The sequence below is a fragment of the Schistocerca americana genome, chromosome 2 (assembly GCF_021461395.2).
Source record: "Schistocerca americana isolate TAMUIC-IGC-003095 chromosome 2, iqSchAmer2.1, whole genome shotgun sequence".
NCBI classification, from domain to species: domain Eukaryota; kingdom Metazoa; phylum Arthropoda; class Insecta; order Orthoptera; family Acrididae; genus Schistocerca; species Schistocerca americana.
The window spans coordinates 860,061,716-860,079,706 of NC_060120.1; the positions used below are offsets into that span (position 1 = coordinate 860,061,716).

The 17,991-nt window shown below is 44.7% G+C and overlaps 1 protein-coding gene across 1 annotated transcript in view; it reads left to right on the forward strand.

Annotated features, from left to right (window-relative positions):
• The window catches only part of LOC124594490 (paired mesoderm homeobox protein 2B), a 537,638-nt gene that overhangs the window by 377,075 nt on the left and 142,572 nt on the right, over positions 1–17,991 (forward strand). Inside the window, exons 7-8 of the mRNA XM_047132865.1 lie at positions 181–306; positions 17,540–17,826. Of these exons, the coding sequence (XP_046988821.1) occupies positions 181–306; positions 17,540–17,826 (413 nt within the window). The remainder of the gene's footprint in view (positions 1–180; positions 307–17,539; positions 17,827–17,991) is intronic.

Genomic DNA, 17,991 nt, shown 5'->3' on the forward strand with positions numbered 1-17,991 from the left:
TGCATCGTAATTCAGAATAACACAGGCACTGCACTATCGTAAGAGCGAAATTGGTGACACGTTGGGTGTGTGGTTCCCTCGATAGTATGGTGGAACGACGAGCGATCTGGTGTGCGTTTGCGGCGCTAGCTGGCCGATGAATGTGAAAGACGTTGGCCTGATGGGGCACCCGTTTTGCAGGTCTGGTTCCAGAACCGGCGCGCCAAGTGGAGAAAGGCGGAGCGCCTCAAGGAGGAGCAGCGCAAGCGAGAGGAGCAGGAGAGGGGCAAGAGGGACCCCGACAAGGACGCCCTCGACGTCGACAAGGTCAGTCCGAGCTCTGATTGCAAACACTCCTCTCTCCGTGCTTCACACCAACCAACCCAATTCCTCAGCCACAGCATTCTGCCGTGCTAGCCACAGTGACGTAGCTATGCTGCCTACAGTAGGGCGCGACCGCTGGGTGTGTTGGTCCTGGAGGTTTTTTTTTTATTAAAACACAACAGAGTGGCCCACCACCTGGGTGACTAAGGTGGGCTGTGTGCTACTTAAGACAAGTGACAAGCCAGGCAGTGTTAGGTCTCTTAGCCGTAATGGCTGCTTGCAAGTTATGTTAGCTTGACAAGTCCCCATTCCGTTACCGTCCCTGCCACGTGGAGGCGGACCTTTTTCTAATGTTTCTGCCCTGGCTGTTGCTCTGTGTGTTGGTACACTCTTTAATACAGTGAGTGATGTTTATATGCAAAATAATTAATAAAAACTAATATGATTAATTAAGTATAAAATAAAACAAAATAGATATAAAAATATATACACAAAAGAAAACAAAGATAAAGAATTCTAAACTATATGGTATCTACCAAGAACCGAGTTCTCCCTGATGCAATTTTAGAGTGCAAGGCTATACATGTGCCCCAAAAATGAAACTGAGCTAAATTTCTATATGTGAGATTATAAATGATGATAGAATTTCACATGAAACATAAGAGCATAATGGATATTAAAATATAATGGTATTGGTAAATTCTTGCATTAACAATCTTAGATACAGGAAGTATTCAGGCAGCTATGTTTAAACATAATAGGATTCCTCTATTCAAAATTTAAAAATTAAAGTATGAGATAACATACAAATCATAAATTGTTAGATATAAGTGGTTACCAAAGTTAATATAATTAATAAAAAGAATATAATTATACTTAGAATAAAAGGAAATAATAAAACCTGATTCTCTCACATGCAATTCCTGAGTATGGAGGTTATGTATGTGCCTGTAGATTGAACATAACTAGATTCCTCTATATGACATTGTAAATAACGTTTCAAATTACACGTGAATAATAAAACAATATGAATATTAACATATAGCAATACAATTATACCTTGGAAGCTGTTAATCAAATTGATACCAAAGTTAACCCCAGCACAAATAAAAATACAAAAAATATTCAGATAGCTGAAGGCTATACATAATCAATTCCTCTATACAAGATTTTATTTGGGGAAGTAAATTACTAAAGCAGAAAACAATGTTAATATATCATAAAAGCCAGAAGTCTATAGCAGACAAATCAAGAATTAAGTGCCACACCGTTTCCTTTGCGACTATGTACTTTACTCTAGCTTCGAGTAGGTTGGTAGCAACTCTTCTGAAAGCTGAAACACAAGTGCCTCTTTTTTCATACGAAGTTATGACAGCTTTCGACAAGGGATCTCAAACGGATTCCATATTTGTAGATTTCCAGAAGGTTTTTGAAACTGTTCCTCAGACGCGCATTCAAATCAAAGTGCGTGCCAGTGGCGTATTGTTACAGTTGTGCTACTGCATTCGTAATTTCCTGTCAGAAACGTCACAGTTTCTAGTAACTGACTGAAAGTCATTGAGTAAAAGAGAAATGATGTCTGTGAATTTTATCCATAGTGGATACTGTCGAACTCCGTGACTTTTACTTCACAAGGTGTAGAAAAATATCCGCTACCAGTCACAATAAAAGGTTATTTATTTGTCACACGACCGGTTTCGGGCTTGCGCCCATCCTCAGGTGTTTATACATTCATGTAAATGTTTATACTGTTGGAAATCACTGTATAAATTCAAAAAAAAAATTGGTGTGTTGGAAATCACTGTATAAATTCAAAAAAAAATTGGTGGTGACTACACAGATACAAGTGGGACAATTGTAAGTCGTAAGGCAGCATTTGACGAAAATATATCTGTGCTTACATAAAGATGAAGCACCATCTAGATCTAAGTTCTCCAACAAAAATGTGAATCAAAAAAATTTCATAATGTGTATCAAGAAACGTCGCAGTCTATAATAGCTTTTTAAATTTTTATATATGCAACACCCTTGCACTTCCTGTGACCATAACCTACAAGTTTCTGTATGAGTAACATCTTTACATCTGCTACATCTAAGTTCTTTGACCACAGCCCACATGTTTGTCTATAAACATAGTGTATTTCACGAGTGCACATCATAATAGTGAAATATGAAGCTATACTTGGTAAAACTGTAATATGGATGATAAAATGACAATAAGTGTGTAACTAAGTAACTAAACTATCATCACAGCATAACTGTAATAATGGTGCTTCACCTTTATGTAAGTACAGATATATTTTCGTCAAATGCTGCCTTACGACTTACAATTGTCCCACTTGTATCTGTGTAGTCACCAGCAAATAATTTTTTTGTACTTATACAGTGATCTCCAACAGTATAAACATATACATGAATGTATAAACACCTGAGGATGGGCGCAAGCCCGAAACCGGTCGTGTGACAAATAAATAACCTTTTATCGTAACTGGTAGTGGATATTTTTCTACACCCTAATGATTTCTGTCCTTCCCCAAGTTAGTATTCAAGGCCCTCTGCTGTTCCTGAACTGCATAAACGGTTTAGGAGACAATCTGAGGAGCACTCTTAGTTTGCAGATGATGCTGTCCTGTTCCGTCTAATAAAGTTATCAAAAAATCAGAACGAATTTCAAAATGATTTACACGAGATATTTCGTCGGTCTAGAAAGGCAGTTGACACTAAACAATAAAAAGTTTGAAATTATCCTCGTAAGTGCCAAAAGGAATCTGTTAAATTTAGCTTGGATCATACATCACACAGATTTACGCTGTCGGTTCAACTAAACCCTACGGATTGCAATTACGAACAACTTAAACTGAAACTGTCATACAGAAAACTTTATGGGGAAAGGGAACAGAAGACTGCTTTCTATTGACAAAACATGTATAAGAAGTTTCAGGGCCATTTCCCCATACCGCCTGATACATATGTCGATGGTGTACATAGATAGAGCACAGGTCCCACAACTAACCTATCCTCACCACAGCGCCGGCCAGAGTGGCCGAGCGGGCTATACGCTACAGTCTGGAACCGCGCGACCGCTACGGTCGTAGGTTCGAATCCTTCCTCGGGCATGGATGTGTGTCATGTCCTTTAGGTTAGTTAGGTTTAAGTAGTTCTAAGTTCTAGGGGACTGATGACCTCAGAAGTTGAGTCTCATAGTGCTCAGAGCCATTTGAACCATTTTTTTTACCCTCACCACAGTCAACACTCGCTTCATGCTGCTCCAGTGGCTTATGTTCCTGACGACAAAACTCCCTCAGCCCCCCCCCCCCCCCACCCATCCCACTCACCCCGCTCTCTCCCAGGACAACCGATGAAGCCTAATTTATATACACACTAACACAAATTAAACAACGGACCACGAAGGAATTTTCCGAATGGGACGCAAGTACGTATGCGTGATGCACAGACACTGACAAACAAATGATTATAATTTCAGAAAAATCCGACAATTTATTCAAGAGAAAGAGCTTCACAAACTGAGGAAGTTAATAACGCGGTGGTCCACCACTGGCCCCTAGGACAATCACTCCTGGTTGTCTGGCCGTGTGGCGGGCGACAGTGCCACCGATGTCCGTGTCGTCTCCAGAAACGCCGTCGGGCTCGAATCTCATGGAGTAGAATTGTCTTCAGTGATGAGTCCCGCTTCGACCTGAGCCCCGATGACCAGCGAGGACGTGTCTAGAGTCACCCCGGACAGCTGTGGGATATCAATCTGACTGCTGGCCACCATACGGCTCGTCAGCCAGGAGTGATGGCCTGGTGTGCCATTCCATTTCACAGCAGGACCCCTTTGGTTATAATCTGCGGCACACTTGCAGTACAGTGGTACATCGACGATATTCTACGCCCCGCTTTCTTGCCCTTCATTGTAAGCCACCCTAGGCGTACATTTCAGCAAGATAATACCCGCCCGCACACAGCGAGCGTTTCTACTGCTTGTCTTCGTGCTTGCCAAACCCTACCTTGGCCAGCAAGGTCGCCGGATCTCTTCCAAACTGAGAACGTTTGGAGCGTTATGGACAGGACCTTCCAATCATTTCGTATTACGACGATTTGACGTGCCATTTGGACGCTACCTCAGGAGGACATCCAGTAACTCTGTCAGCCAGTGCCAAGCCGAATAACTGCTTGCATAAGAGTGAGAGGTGGACGACTGCGTTATTGACTTCCCCAAGTTGTGAAGCTTTTTCTTTTGAATAAATCATCCAATTTTTCTGAAACTGTCATCATTTGTTTGTCTGTGTACGTACGTCGCAACCATCGATTTCCGTCCCATTCGGTACTTTCTTTGTTGTGGATCGCTTTTTGTTTTAGAGTATATTATCACATGGTGCCATGCGTAGCGAAAAATGTTGAGTCCCCATTCATCTCTGTTCCACTTATATACGAGGGCCATGCAGTAAACAATGCCCCATATCTTTTTCTCAAAACATATTTATCCTTAAGAATTATAATTACTTGAAAATATCAGTCAACGTTCCTTTTACGTGTGCTGTTTTTCTACATAGCGTCCATCACGTTCTACGGCTTCACGCCAGCATTATGTAAGAACACGTGTTCCCTGTTCGTAAAGGTTCTTGTCCAATACTCGTAATCATGTTGTCACTGCATGTATTACGCTCTCACCATCTTCAAAATGTTCCCCAGGTACAGACAAGCAGGGCCGTGTTTTTAAAGTAAGTATCGTCTTTTAAATTCTGTCGCTGCATAGCGTGGGTCGGTATTTGGCGCATGGGCATTGTGTATTGGACTCTGTCGGCAAACCACATACGCCGTTACAGAATCATTCGGCATTTTTACGTTTGTTTGTAAGTAATTTAAATGCCTCCTCCGATTGAGAATCCCGCCGAATGTGAAACACGCGCTGTGACTCGTCTTCTTAGCGGTAAACGCGTGAAAGCGGTTGAAATTCCATCGTCAGGTCAGTGAAGTGTATGGAGAAAACATTGTGAGCGATAGCATGGTGCGGAAATGAGAGAGATCTTTTAAAGATGATCGTACGAATATGCAGGATGAGGGACGATGTACGTAACCTCCACTCATTACTGACGATCTGTAACAGAAAGTTGATGATAAAGTGAGAGTGAACAGACGCTTTACAATTTCAACCTTTTGTTACGAGTTCCCTCAAGCGTCAAGAAATGCACTTCGTGCAGTTGTTACAGAGCGTTTAAATTATCGAAAGTTATACTCACGCTACGTACCGAAAATGCTGAATGAAATACACAAAAACAAACGTTAGGCAGTCCTTTGACTTTCTTAAGCACTGCAGTGAGGAAGATGACGAGTTTTGAATCCAAATTGTCACAGGCGACCAAACATGAATGTATTACTTTACACCTGAAGCAAAATAGCAATCCATGGGATGGCGGCATTCAACATTAACCAAGAAAGTGAAGTTCAAGCAAGCAATTTCAGCCCGGAAAATCGTGTGTACTGTTCTACAAATGCTTCAAATGGCTCTAAGCACTGTGGCACTTAACATCTCAGGTCATCAGTCCCCTAGACTTAGAACTACTTAAAAATAACTAACCTAAGGACATCACACACATCCATGTCCGAGGCAGGGTTACAACCTGCGACCGTAGCAGCCGCGTGGTTCCGGACTAAAGCGCCTAGAACCGCTCGGCCACAGCGGCCGGCTGTACTGTTTTTCTGAGCCAGTATGGAGGTGCTACTTGCAGACTTTCTGCCTCGTGGTGACACAATAAAATCTACAGCTTATCATGAGACCTCAAAGAAACTGCGCTGAGTAATCAAGAAAAAAGGCGTGGCATGCTGACTAAGGGGATCGTTTTGCTACATGGCGGTAGCCGTCCACACGCCGCCAATCAATCCCAGGAGCTGGTCGGTTTATTTGACTGGGACCAAGGTGATCACCCTCCGTACAGGGCCGATCAAGGGCGCAGAGACTACCACGTGTTCCTGCATTTGAAGAAGCACCTGTGTGGTCAGCGCCATGACGACGTTGAAGATATCAACGATCGTGTTGCAGTGTTTGTCTAATCCGGCGGTAGATGTCTACGAGGATGGTATTCAAAAGGTGATTGTACGATACGATAAGTGCCTTAATGTTGATGGGAATTGTGTAGAAAAGTGGATTAAAGTGCAGGCTTTTATGAAAAAAAGAGGGGCTTTCAATAAGTGATGCAACACAACTCTTTCCCTCGACCAGGTTTGGTTGAAAAAAACGCGATATCTGTTGCGAGACGTCACGGAATATTCTCGCTTTAGCCTGTGTAGTTTCATGAAGTTCCGAAAGGTGGCGGCGCTTTACGTAGCCTTCAAAATGGCGTCTGTAGCGGGCGTGCTTTCCAAGCGGAGTACTGTCATTGAGTTTCCTTTGGTGGAAAAACAGAGCATCGCAGATATTCGTAGGCGCTTGGAGAATATCTACGAAGACCTCGCAGTGAACAAAAGCACGGTGAGTCGCTGGGCGAGGCGTCTGGCATCATCGAAACAAGGCCGCGCAAACCTGTCCGATCTCCACGTGCCGGTCGGCCGCATGCATCTGTGTGGACGCTCTCATTCGAGGTGATCGACAGATCACAAACACTTCGCTGCATAACTGGACGTCTCTGTTGACGGTGCTGACACAACCGTCCACCAGTTCGGGTATGCACCCGCTGAGTTCCTCGCCACCTAACAGAAGACCAAGAAGAGTAAGGAAGTACCATCTGTCCGGAATTGCTTGCGCGCTGCGAGGCTGATGGTGACAATTCTTTCTTCGAGCGTCGTCACAGCCGAACATGGGTTCATCACTTGGAATCAGAAACAAAACGGCAGTGCATGGAGTGGCGCCAAATCACCTCTCCTCCGTAGAAAGAGTTCAAACCCGCATCCTCAGCCGATAAAGTTAAGGCGACGGTACTGTGCTACACATAGGAAAAAAAAAAAACAGACGACTACAGTGTGTTCGTGGCCATAAGAAGTCAAACGAACTTCTCATCTCCACGACAATGCAAGACCTCACACAAGTCTGCGCGCCCGAGAGGAGCTCACAAAACTTCAATGGACTGTTCTTCCTTACCCACCTTACAGACCGGATGTCGTATCTTTCGACTTCCATCTCTTTGGCGCGATGAAGGATTCACTCCTCGGCAAGCAATACGTTGATGATGGGGCAGTTATTGATGCAGCAAGTCGTTGACGACGACGTCGACCAGTAGAGTGGTACCATGCGGGTATACACGCCCTCTCAGCAAATTCCTGTAAGGCCGTCCCATTGAATCGAAAGAATATTGAAAAATATAGTTTTGTAGCCAGAAGAGTGGGGAATAATATGGTGTATTGAAATCCCGAATAAAACCAACCTGCTTATTGAAAGGCCCTGTAAAACTGCTAAGAAAAGCCTAGTTGTTTCATTTTTATTTCTACATCTACATCTACATTTATACTCCGGAAGCCATTCAACGGTGTGTGGCGGAGGGGACTTTACGTGCCACTGTCATTACCTCCCTTTCCTGTTCCACTCGAGTATGGTTCGCGGGAAGAACGACTGCCGGAAAGCCTCCGAGCGCGCTCGAATCTCTCTAATTTTACATTCGTGATCTCCTCGGGAGATATAAATCGGGGGAAGCAATATATTCGATACCTCATCCAGAAACGCACCCTCTCGAAACCTGGACAGCAAGCTACACCGCGATGCAGAGCGCCTCTCTTGCAGAGTCTGCCACTTGAGTTTATTAAACATCTCCGTAACGCTATCAGGGTTACCAAATAACCCTGTGACGAAACGCGCCGCTCTTCTTTGGATCTTCTCTATCTCCTCTGTCAACCCGACCTGGTACGGATCCCACACTGATGAGCAATACTTATGTACAGGCCGAACGAGTGTTTTGTAAGCCACCTCCTTTGTTGATGGACTACATTTTCTAAGGACTCTCCCAGTGAATCACAACCTGGCACCCGCCTTACATACAATTAATTTTATATCATCATTCCACTTCAAATCGTTCCGTACGCATACTCCCAGATATTTTACAGAAGTAACTGCTACCGGTGTTTGTTCCGCTATCATATAATCATACAATAAAGGATCCTTCTTTCTATGTATTCGCAATACATTACATTTGTCTACGTTAAGGGTCAGTTGCCACTCCCTGCACCAAGTGCCTATCCGCTGCAGATCTTCCTGCATTTCGCTGCAATTTTCTAATGCTGCAACTTCTCTGTATACTACAGCATCATCCGCGAAAAGTCGCATGGAACTTCAGACACTATCTACTAGGTCATTTATATATATTGTGAAAAGAGTGGCACTTAATTTAAAAATGGGCCTCGTATTAAGAACAGTAAAGAAAACCAGGGCATTGATTATTGAACGAATCTTGTACTTTCCTCACCGTGGCACGTGCCCGTAACGCCAAGTTACAGTGTTCAGTGTCGCGGTGGGCAGTGGTCTTAATGTTGTGGCCCACCAGCGTGGGTGGAAGACGGGGCAGTCCGCCGCGTAGTTAATTACTATTAGTGCGCCAGAATTAAGATCTCCCCCGGCCGCAGGAGACGGCTGTTGCCGCGTGTACAGCAACTCCTTGTCCTCATCTGCTAAGATGTTAGCAGCTGCGGCTGTGGCGCATTCATTTTACTTAGCGCCCTAAATTATTCCAAGATTCGAAGACGATAATTCTCGCGCAAAACTTGCTGCGGCGCGCGCGGCGGCGCCATATTTCAGACTGCTCGCACTTCACGTGATTAACCCCGGGAGCGACCGCAGCGCCGCGCGCGGATTAATTCTGCGGAGGCGTCCCGGTCGGCCAAGAGCGAGTAGTCGGCTAAGTGGCTGCTTACACGCCATTTACCGCCGCCGTAACTCACGCCCGCTTTATGTACTCGCGACGCCCGGACTCGAATATCAGCGGCGCCCGCGTCATTCATTAGCTCGCGGGACGTATCCATTACTTTCGCCCGAGGACTCTCCGGGAAAGACGAGATTAGCCGTTATTCTCTGTGCTGGCAGTGACTGAAGTACAGTAGCGCCCGAACGCAGTGCCTAGACTGCTCTTTCCTCAGTCGGATGAACTTCAGTATTCTAGTTGCACCAGTTTTCCGGGGATTTCTTCTATGGCTATACTGTCGGCCATTAAAATTGCAACATCAGGAATGATGAAATTTTACTTATCATCGATGTACATTACAGTAGCAGAGTACATGATTAAATCTGTAGGTAATATGGGGCTATATAGGGTGTGAAATTCTGTGCGCAGGGCGGCCAACTCAGGCAGCAACAGCGGTTCTTAGCCGCTTGAGCACAGAATCGAACAGAACTTGGACGACTGATACGGATGCGTAATTACACACTGATTTTAGCCTGCCTGAGTCCATAAACAGTAGTGGCTAGTGAGTGTGGCATGCCAGTCTCCTGGCAACCTTGAGCACCCTCTATAGCGATGTACTTAGGACATCAAGGGGAAAGTGCAGTCTTGCCTTATCTTGCTCAGACAACTTACGGGAATAGAGGTAGTTGACGTCTGCTGATGTTTCGATAGATGAATACCCCCTCATTTTCAAGGCACAAGTGCAACGAGAGAACGCTGTCCATTTACTCTACTGAAAAATGAAAAAAGATCACCATGATTTGGTCGACGCAGCAGAAGGAAATTTTATTGACACTCTTGAGGATGTTTAGAACAAAGTGAGTGAGAGCGAAGAAGAATTGCATGATCTGCTGAATGGAATGAACAGTCTAATGAATACAGAATAGGGATTGAGAGTAAATCGAAGAAAGACGACAGTAATGAGAAGTACCAGAAATGGGAACAGCGAAAAACCTAACATCAGGATTGATGGTCACGAAGTAGATGAAGTTAAGGAATTCTACTGCCTAGGCAGCAAAATAACCAATGACGGACGAAGCAAGGAGGAATTCAAAAGCAGACTAGCACCGGCAAAAAGGGCATTCCTGGTCAAGAGAAGTCTACTAGTATCAAACATAGGCCTTCATTTGACGAAGAAATTTCTGAGAATTTACGTTCGGAGCATAGCTTTGTACAGTAGAGAAACATGGACTGTGGGAAAACCGGAACAGAAGAGAATCTAAGCATTTGAGATGCGGTGCTACAGATGAATGTTGAAAATTAGGTGGGCTGATAACGTAAGGAATGAGGTGGTTATGCGGAGAATCTGAAAGGAATATGTGGAAAGCACTGACAAGGAGAAGGGACAGGATGATAGGCATCTGTTAAGACACCAAGGAATGACTTACGTAGTACTAGAGGGAGCAGTACAGGGCGAAAACCATAGAGGAAGACAGAGACTAGAATACATCCAGCAACTAATTGAGGACGTAGGTTGCAAGGAAGAAAAGCAACGGATCACACCGACAGAGCCATACACATCTGAGTACTGTCGACAGGGCGTGCGAAATATCAGCGCTGGTGCCGAATAAAGCCTCCTTTTGCAGCAATGCAGGCAGGCAGAGACGATCGTAGAGGTGACGCATGTAGTCTTGCAGAGTGGCTGCCATACCGTTTCCGCCTGGTGCCTCAGGTGGGCCAGATTTCCTGCCGGTCTCGCAGACTGCGGATGTTGACCTTGAAACTTCTTTATTAAAATATTTTGCTTCAGCTGCTGAGTGAAATTAAATGCAAGTGAACCTACTTTCTCTTTGCTTTTTTTTTTTTTATCATGTCAACACTGACCCACAATATTCTAGCGCAATGCAATCTGACCGCTCAAAACCACTACACCCTGGCTTCAAATGATTAATTCAAAAGAATGGGCCTGACTAAAAAGAAATCTTAACAATAACCTATACATTTCATTAAGCACTTACCTCAGAAAAATCTTCATTACGCGAACTACTGCAATACAGCGAGCGTCAATGCTGCCTGCTAAATAAGAGATTCTAACTATTAAAGCCACCAACTACTAATAAGCATGTGGTTAGCAAAGGAGAGATTTTGTTGCAAACCAAATAATGTATTTTTTACCTTAATAATGTGACAGCCAGTTCAAACAGGAATATAAATCGTCATTGACATCCAGTACAAAGATATATAATCATGAATAATTTTCCATCTCCAAGTCGGATACTTCCAGGTCGTTAGCCTAGGCTAACGCTTCAGACCTCTACCTCTCATCAATGCTAACTTCTTACTTTTAACATCCATCACTGCTGGCTGTACACCTGCAACTGCCCAACAGTACTTCCATCACTGACTTGCAACTGCCCAACAGTACTGGCGATTAACTTCCAACAACGAGTCCAACCAGCCAAAGAGTCTCTTACAAAGAAAGCGCAGTCAGAGATCCAATGCAAAGCGCTACACGGCGCTGCTAACACAGCGGCAGCCCACTTACACCCTTTCATTCAGTCTCAAACATGATCGGTGGGAGACAGAACTGGGGATCGTGCTGGCTATGGCAGTTGACGTACACCGTGGAGAGCAGGCTGGGTGTCACGGGATACATGTGGACGTGCACTGCCATCTTGGAAAAGCACATCGCACAGGAATGGTAACAGAACGGGTTGAATGGTGTTTTGGATGTACCGTGCACTGTCCAGTGTTGCCTCTTCGATCGCCAGAGAATAACATCCGTTATGAGACATCGCTCCCCATACTATGAAGCCATGTGTTGGCCCTGTGTGCCTCTGTCGTATACACTCTCACCTGCACGACGCCACACACGCGTACGACCAACATTGGCACCAAATCAGAAGCGACTCACTCATCACTGAAGATAAGTAGTCCTCGATCGTCCTTCCACAAGCGCCTATCGCGACACCACTAGAAGCGATCTGCATGATGTTGGGGCGTGATCGGAAGATTTCCTAAAGGCACGCAGAAGGGCAGCTCTTCTGCACAGAGACAGTTGCGAATAGCCCTCGCTGATGCCCTCATAGCAACAGTGTCACTATTTTGTTGTGAAGTCTTGGTGCGGTCCAATACGGTACTTGGTCAGATGCGACGCTCTTGGGGTGCATTTGTGCGTTGCCGCTGTCCGAACGCAAGCTGCCGGGGATGTGCGCCTTCTGCTGACCACTGGTGAAAACATCGATGCGCCGTGGAGATCTCTCGATCCACGTGTAGCGCAGTTCTGCTATATGACCATCAAGCTTCCCGCAGACCCACTATACCCCTCGCTCAATCTCCGTCAGTTGCAGAAACGGTTCACGCCAATGCTGTCGCAGCATGCTGACAATGTTGCAGACACAGACGGAAACTGGCTACTACTGCCTCTTGAGCTGAACATCTGCTCCGAAGCTTACAACATTTTCGGGTGATATCGCTGTTCCTGTATTGCCGGCAGCCCTGCGTGTTTGATCATCGCATTAACTGCCCCCTCGTTGTGTCCCATGCAAGTATGGCACGCCTTAGTCACTTGTGTCAAGATATTCTTCTTTCTTTTTCCAGTAGTATAAATTCAAACCCTGAGATGGCCGAGTATGCAGAAAGACACCTCCCCCCCCCCCCCCCCACAAACACACATCGTAAACAACTAATGCCACAACACAACCAAAGATGACCAACGTCAGAAGTTATCGATAGTGAATATTCATCACCAGTTGGAGATCCAGTAGCATTAACTGCGTCCATCTGTTCCTTGAGCGAAGACAGAGAGGGATTCTAAGAATAATTTATGCAAAAACCTGCTTCTCTATTTATGGGATCAGTTGCCAGTTTAATTTCAACAATTTCCATAATAACATTATCCCAGTAGGTAGAAGTGTAGTGAAGCAACTTAAATCACATAATAAAAGCAAGTCTTCTGGTCCATACTGTGTACCAATTAGGTTCCTTTCGGGGTACGCTGATGCATTAGCTGCATACTTAACAATCATACACAACCGTTTGCTCGACGAAAGATCCGTACCAAAAGACTGGAAAGTTGCACAGGTCACACCAATATTCAAGAAAGGTAGTAGGAGTAATCCACTAAATTACAGGTCCATATCGTTAATGTCGATATGCAGCAGGATTTTGGAACATATATTGTGTTCGAACATTATGAATTACCTCGAAGAAAACTGTCTATTGACACACAGTCAACATGGGTTTAGAAAACATCGTTCCTGTGAAACACAACCAGCCCTTTATTCACATGAAGTGTTGAGTGCTGTTCACAAGGGATTTCAAATCGATTCCGTATTTCTGGATTTCCTGAAGGCTTTTGACACTGTACCACACAAGCGGCTCGTAGTGAAATTGCCTGCTTATGGAATATGGTCTCAGTTAAGTGACTGGATCTGTGATTTCCTGTCAGAGAGGTCACAGTTCGTTGTAATTGACGGAAAGTCATCGAGTAAAACAGAAGTGATTTCTGGCATTCCCCAAGGTAGTGTTATAGGCCCTTTGCTGTTCCTTATCTATATAAACGATTTGGGAGACAATCTGAACAGCCGTCTTAGGTTGTTTGCAGATGACGCTGTCGTTTATCGACTAATAAAGTCATCAGAAGACCAAAACAAATTGCAAAATGATTTGTAAAAGATATCTGAATGGTGCGAAAATCGGCAGTTGACCCTAAATAACGAAAAGTGTGAGGTCGTCCACAAGAGTGCTTAAAGGAATTCGTTAAACTTCGGTTACACGATAAATCAGTCTAATCTAAAAGCCGAAAATTCAACTAAGTACCTAGGTATTACAATCACGAAGAACGTAAATTGGAAGGAACACACAGAAAATGTTGTGGGGAAGGCGTTTTATTGGCAGGACACTTAGAAAGTGTAACAGATCTACTAAGGAGACTGCCTACACTACGCTTGTCCGTCCTCTTTTAGAATTCTTCTGCGCGGTGTGGGATCCTTACCAGATAGGACTGACGGAGTACATCGAAAAAGTTCAAAGAATGGCAGCACGTTTTACATTATCGCGAAATATGGGAGAGTCACAGAAATGATACAGGATTTGGGTTGGACATCATTAAAAGAAAGGCGTTTTTCATTGCGATGAAATCTTCTCACGAAATTTCAATTACAACTTTCTGCTCCGAATGCGCAGATATTTTGTTGACACCGACCTACATAGGGAGAAACGATCACCACGATAAAATAAGGGAAATCAGAGCTCGTACGGAAAGATATAGGTTTTCGTTCTTTCCGCACGGTGTACGAAATTGGAATAATAGAGAATTGTGAAGGTGGTTCGATGAACCCTCTGCCAGGCACTTAAATGTGATTTGCAGAGTATCCATGTAGATGTAGATGTAGACATCGCTGGAAAACAGGTGTACGCTTCGGTGGTACTATTACTACCATAGAAATCGGGTGAATCCACGCGGTCTAGGGCGTCTTGTCACGGTCCGCGCGGCTCCCCCCGTCGGAGGTCCGAGTCCTACTTCGGGCATGGGTGTGTGTGTTATCCCTAGCATAAGTTAGTTTAAGTTAGCTTAAGTAGTGCGTAAGCTTAGGGACCGATGACCGCAGCAGTTTGGTCCCATAAGACCTTACCACAAATTTCCAAAAAAATCGGTTGACGCTCGTCATTTATAAAAATGCTATCATACATGGCAGTATTGTTTATCCACCCCAGGAATCCAATGTCGGGCAAAACTTTTTGTCAGTGACGTTTGGTTTTAAAATGCCCTCAATATATGAGGCCTGACACTGTCAGTGAGGAGACAGTAGTCTTAATGCAATTTGTGATATAAATTTTTTTTAATTTAAAATTTTTCTAATGCCTAGATCACACGTTTTTTCGCTACACAATTGAAGCACCTCTAAAGCACTACTGAATTAGTTAGCGCACTTTAATTTATGAGAAAAAAAAAGAAAAGACAACTAAAATGGTTCAAATGGCTCTGAGCACTATGGGACTTAACTTCAGAGGTCATCAGTCCCCTAAACTTAGGACTACTTAAACCTAACTAACCTAAGGACATCACAGATATCCATGCCCGAGGCAGGATTCGAACCTGCGACCGTAGCAGCAGCGCGGGTCCGGAATGAAGCGCCTAGAACCGCTCGGGCACACTGGTCGGCAAAGGATAACAAAACTTGTTATAAGGCAAAAAAAAAAAAAAATCCTGCCTAGGCATCAAAAAAGTCTAAATTAATTTTTTTTATTTAATACATTCTGAAGATTTCTTTTGTAAATTTAATTTGTAATTTACCGGATTTGTAGCAGGTGACGTAATCATTTTTTAACGAGTCGGTTAAACAGTTAACGTCCTGCATACCCCGAGGACCCAATTAATCATCTCTTCTTTATAAGAACGGGAGAACATTGGCCAACAGTTTTACAGATACTGTGATGCAATATTACGTCGTGTACGAATACATTATTTTATGATGCGCCAGGTTTCGTTTTTCCCGTTTATCCGGTAAATTGCATCGAACGTTCGACTTAGAAGCATATAGAATTGTTTTCATATAAAGAGGCTCAAAATTTACTATTTCAAATTATTTGAAAAATTTATTTGCCTTCCTTATTTTATTAATTCTCATATTCCTACCAGTTTCTAAACGGAAAAAAATACTAATGAAAAATAGAGGATGAATGCATTTGAGAGTGGAACACAGGTTCTCTGCTCCTCAACCAAATGCTTTGGTCGCTACACCAAAACGACGCAATCATTGTACAGCATTCATCTTATAGGAATATACGCGGCAGTAAAAAAAGGTTCTTTCCAGGAAAATATGCGTTTGCCGATCCCATGTACACCGACGAAGAAAATCGCAACACGAAGAAGGAGTTGTGCGACGTAAAGGAAAGTTGGCAGGCGTGTTTCTATTTCTGAAAATGATATCTGTTCAAATTTCGCGCCTGTCGTATAAAAGTGGCACTACTATCGCCACTTTGGGGATGCAAATTACATTTGCTTTAAATACACGCTGTAACGGTCGTCAGCGTTAGTTATCTTTGAGATTGGACATGGCGAGGTGGAGATAATAAAAAATGCGTTTAAGGCGACAACACCTTACTGCGTTTGAACGAGGTCACGTAGTAGGGCTACGAGAGGCTGGATGTTCCTATATTGCAGGAAGACTTGACAGGATTGTAGCCACCGGACATGACTGCTGGTAGCTGTGGCCACGAGAATGAACGTTCGGAAGAAGATCTGGCTCCGGACGGCCATGTAGCAAGAGGGAAGACTACCGTGTTCGGCGTGTGGCTCTGGCGCATCGTACTGCATCTGCAGCAGCAGTCTGAGCAGCAGTTGGCACCACAGCGACACAACGAACTATTACAAATCGATTACTTCAGCTGGAACCCAAACGCCCTGTAGCGTGCTTTCTGCTGACCCCAGCGCCATTTGCGCCTTCACTGGTTGCGAGCGAGAGGTGGTTCTGTCTCTGTGCCACTGATGACCGTGTGTTGGTTACAAGGAGTCCAGTTGAGGACCTGCAACCAACCGGTCTGCGTGCAGACACTCTGGACCTACACCTAGAGTCGTGGTCTGGGCTGTGATTTCGTATGAGAGCAGGAGTACCCTCCTGGTTATCCCACGCGCCCTGACTGTAAGCAAATTTGAACGTCAATTTGATGATTCGCTCTGTTGTACTGTCATTTATGAACAGCATTCCAGAGGGTGTTTTCCAACAGGATAACGCTCGCGAGCATACTGCTGTTGTAACTGAGCATGCTCTGCAGTGTGTCGACATGTTGCCTTGGCCTGCTCGATTACCATATCTGTCTCCAATCGAGCAGATATTGGACGTCATTGGACGACAACTCCAGCGTCATCCACAAACATCATTAACCTTTCCTATATTGATCTACCTTGTGCAACAGGCGTGGAACTGCATCCCATACACTGGCATCCAGCACCTGTGCAACACAGTGCATCCACGTTTGCATACTTGCATTCAACATTCTGGTGGTTACACCGGATATTATGCACCAGCATTTCACATTTGCAATGGCTTATTTCGCGCTGACATTAACCTTCGATCTGACAATGTTAATCACTTAACTATGTTAACTAGACATATGTATTCCCGAAATTTCATTACTCTACATTAATTAGTTTTTGGTGTTGCGATTTGTTTTTCCGTTAGTGTAGAATGAAGAAAAGTGTTCAGTTCTTGATTTTCTACCGATCTTGTCAATTCTGAGTTGACTGCTCTTCACGAACTTTAATGTGGTTTTCTCAAAAACAAGTCTTTTCCATTTGGTTGTACACTAGTGACGTGCCCAATAGCCGAATCGGTTGGCCGTGTCAGAGGCCTTCTCCTCGTTACTTACATAGCCTTACAATGGCGGACGCCGGCTCAAGAGTCCACTTGGATTTTGGTTGGGCGCAGGTGGAGTCCCGTGAGGGAGCGAGCCCTGTAGAGGACATGGAGGCGGCGTCGACGTCTGCGCCAGTGGTGCACGCGGACACGAGCCGGTCGCCGCTGAGCTGCAGCGACGCTGGCGACACCGACGTCGGCGCGTCAGGCGCTCCCGGCTCCGCGTCCGCTTCCGCCCCCGCGCCGGCGCAGCAGACGGAGGCGCCGCCCCCGCTGCCTCCCCTGCTGGCGGAGGCGTCAGCGGCGGGGGCGGCGGCGGGCGCAGAGGCCAACTCGCTGCCCGCGTCCTACAGTCCCAGGTGGGTACCGCCGTCATCGCCCACATATTAGGTCGGTGCATAAGTTCGTAGCGTTTTTGTTTTGCACGTTGGTATTCCTGTTGCCATGGGTTTACTTATCGACCGTCATTTTTTATTTGTAGTTCACTGCTGCTATTTGCATATTGTCATTTTGTCATCTGGAAA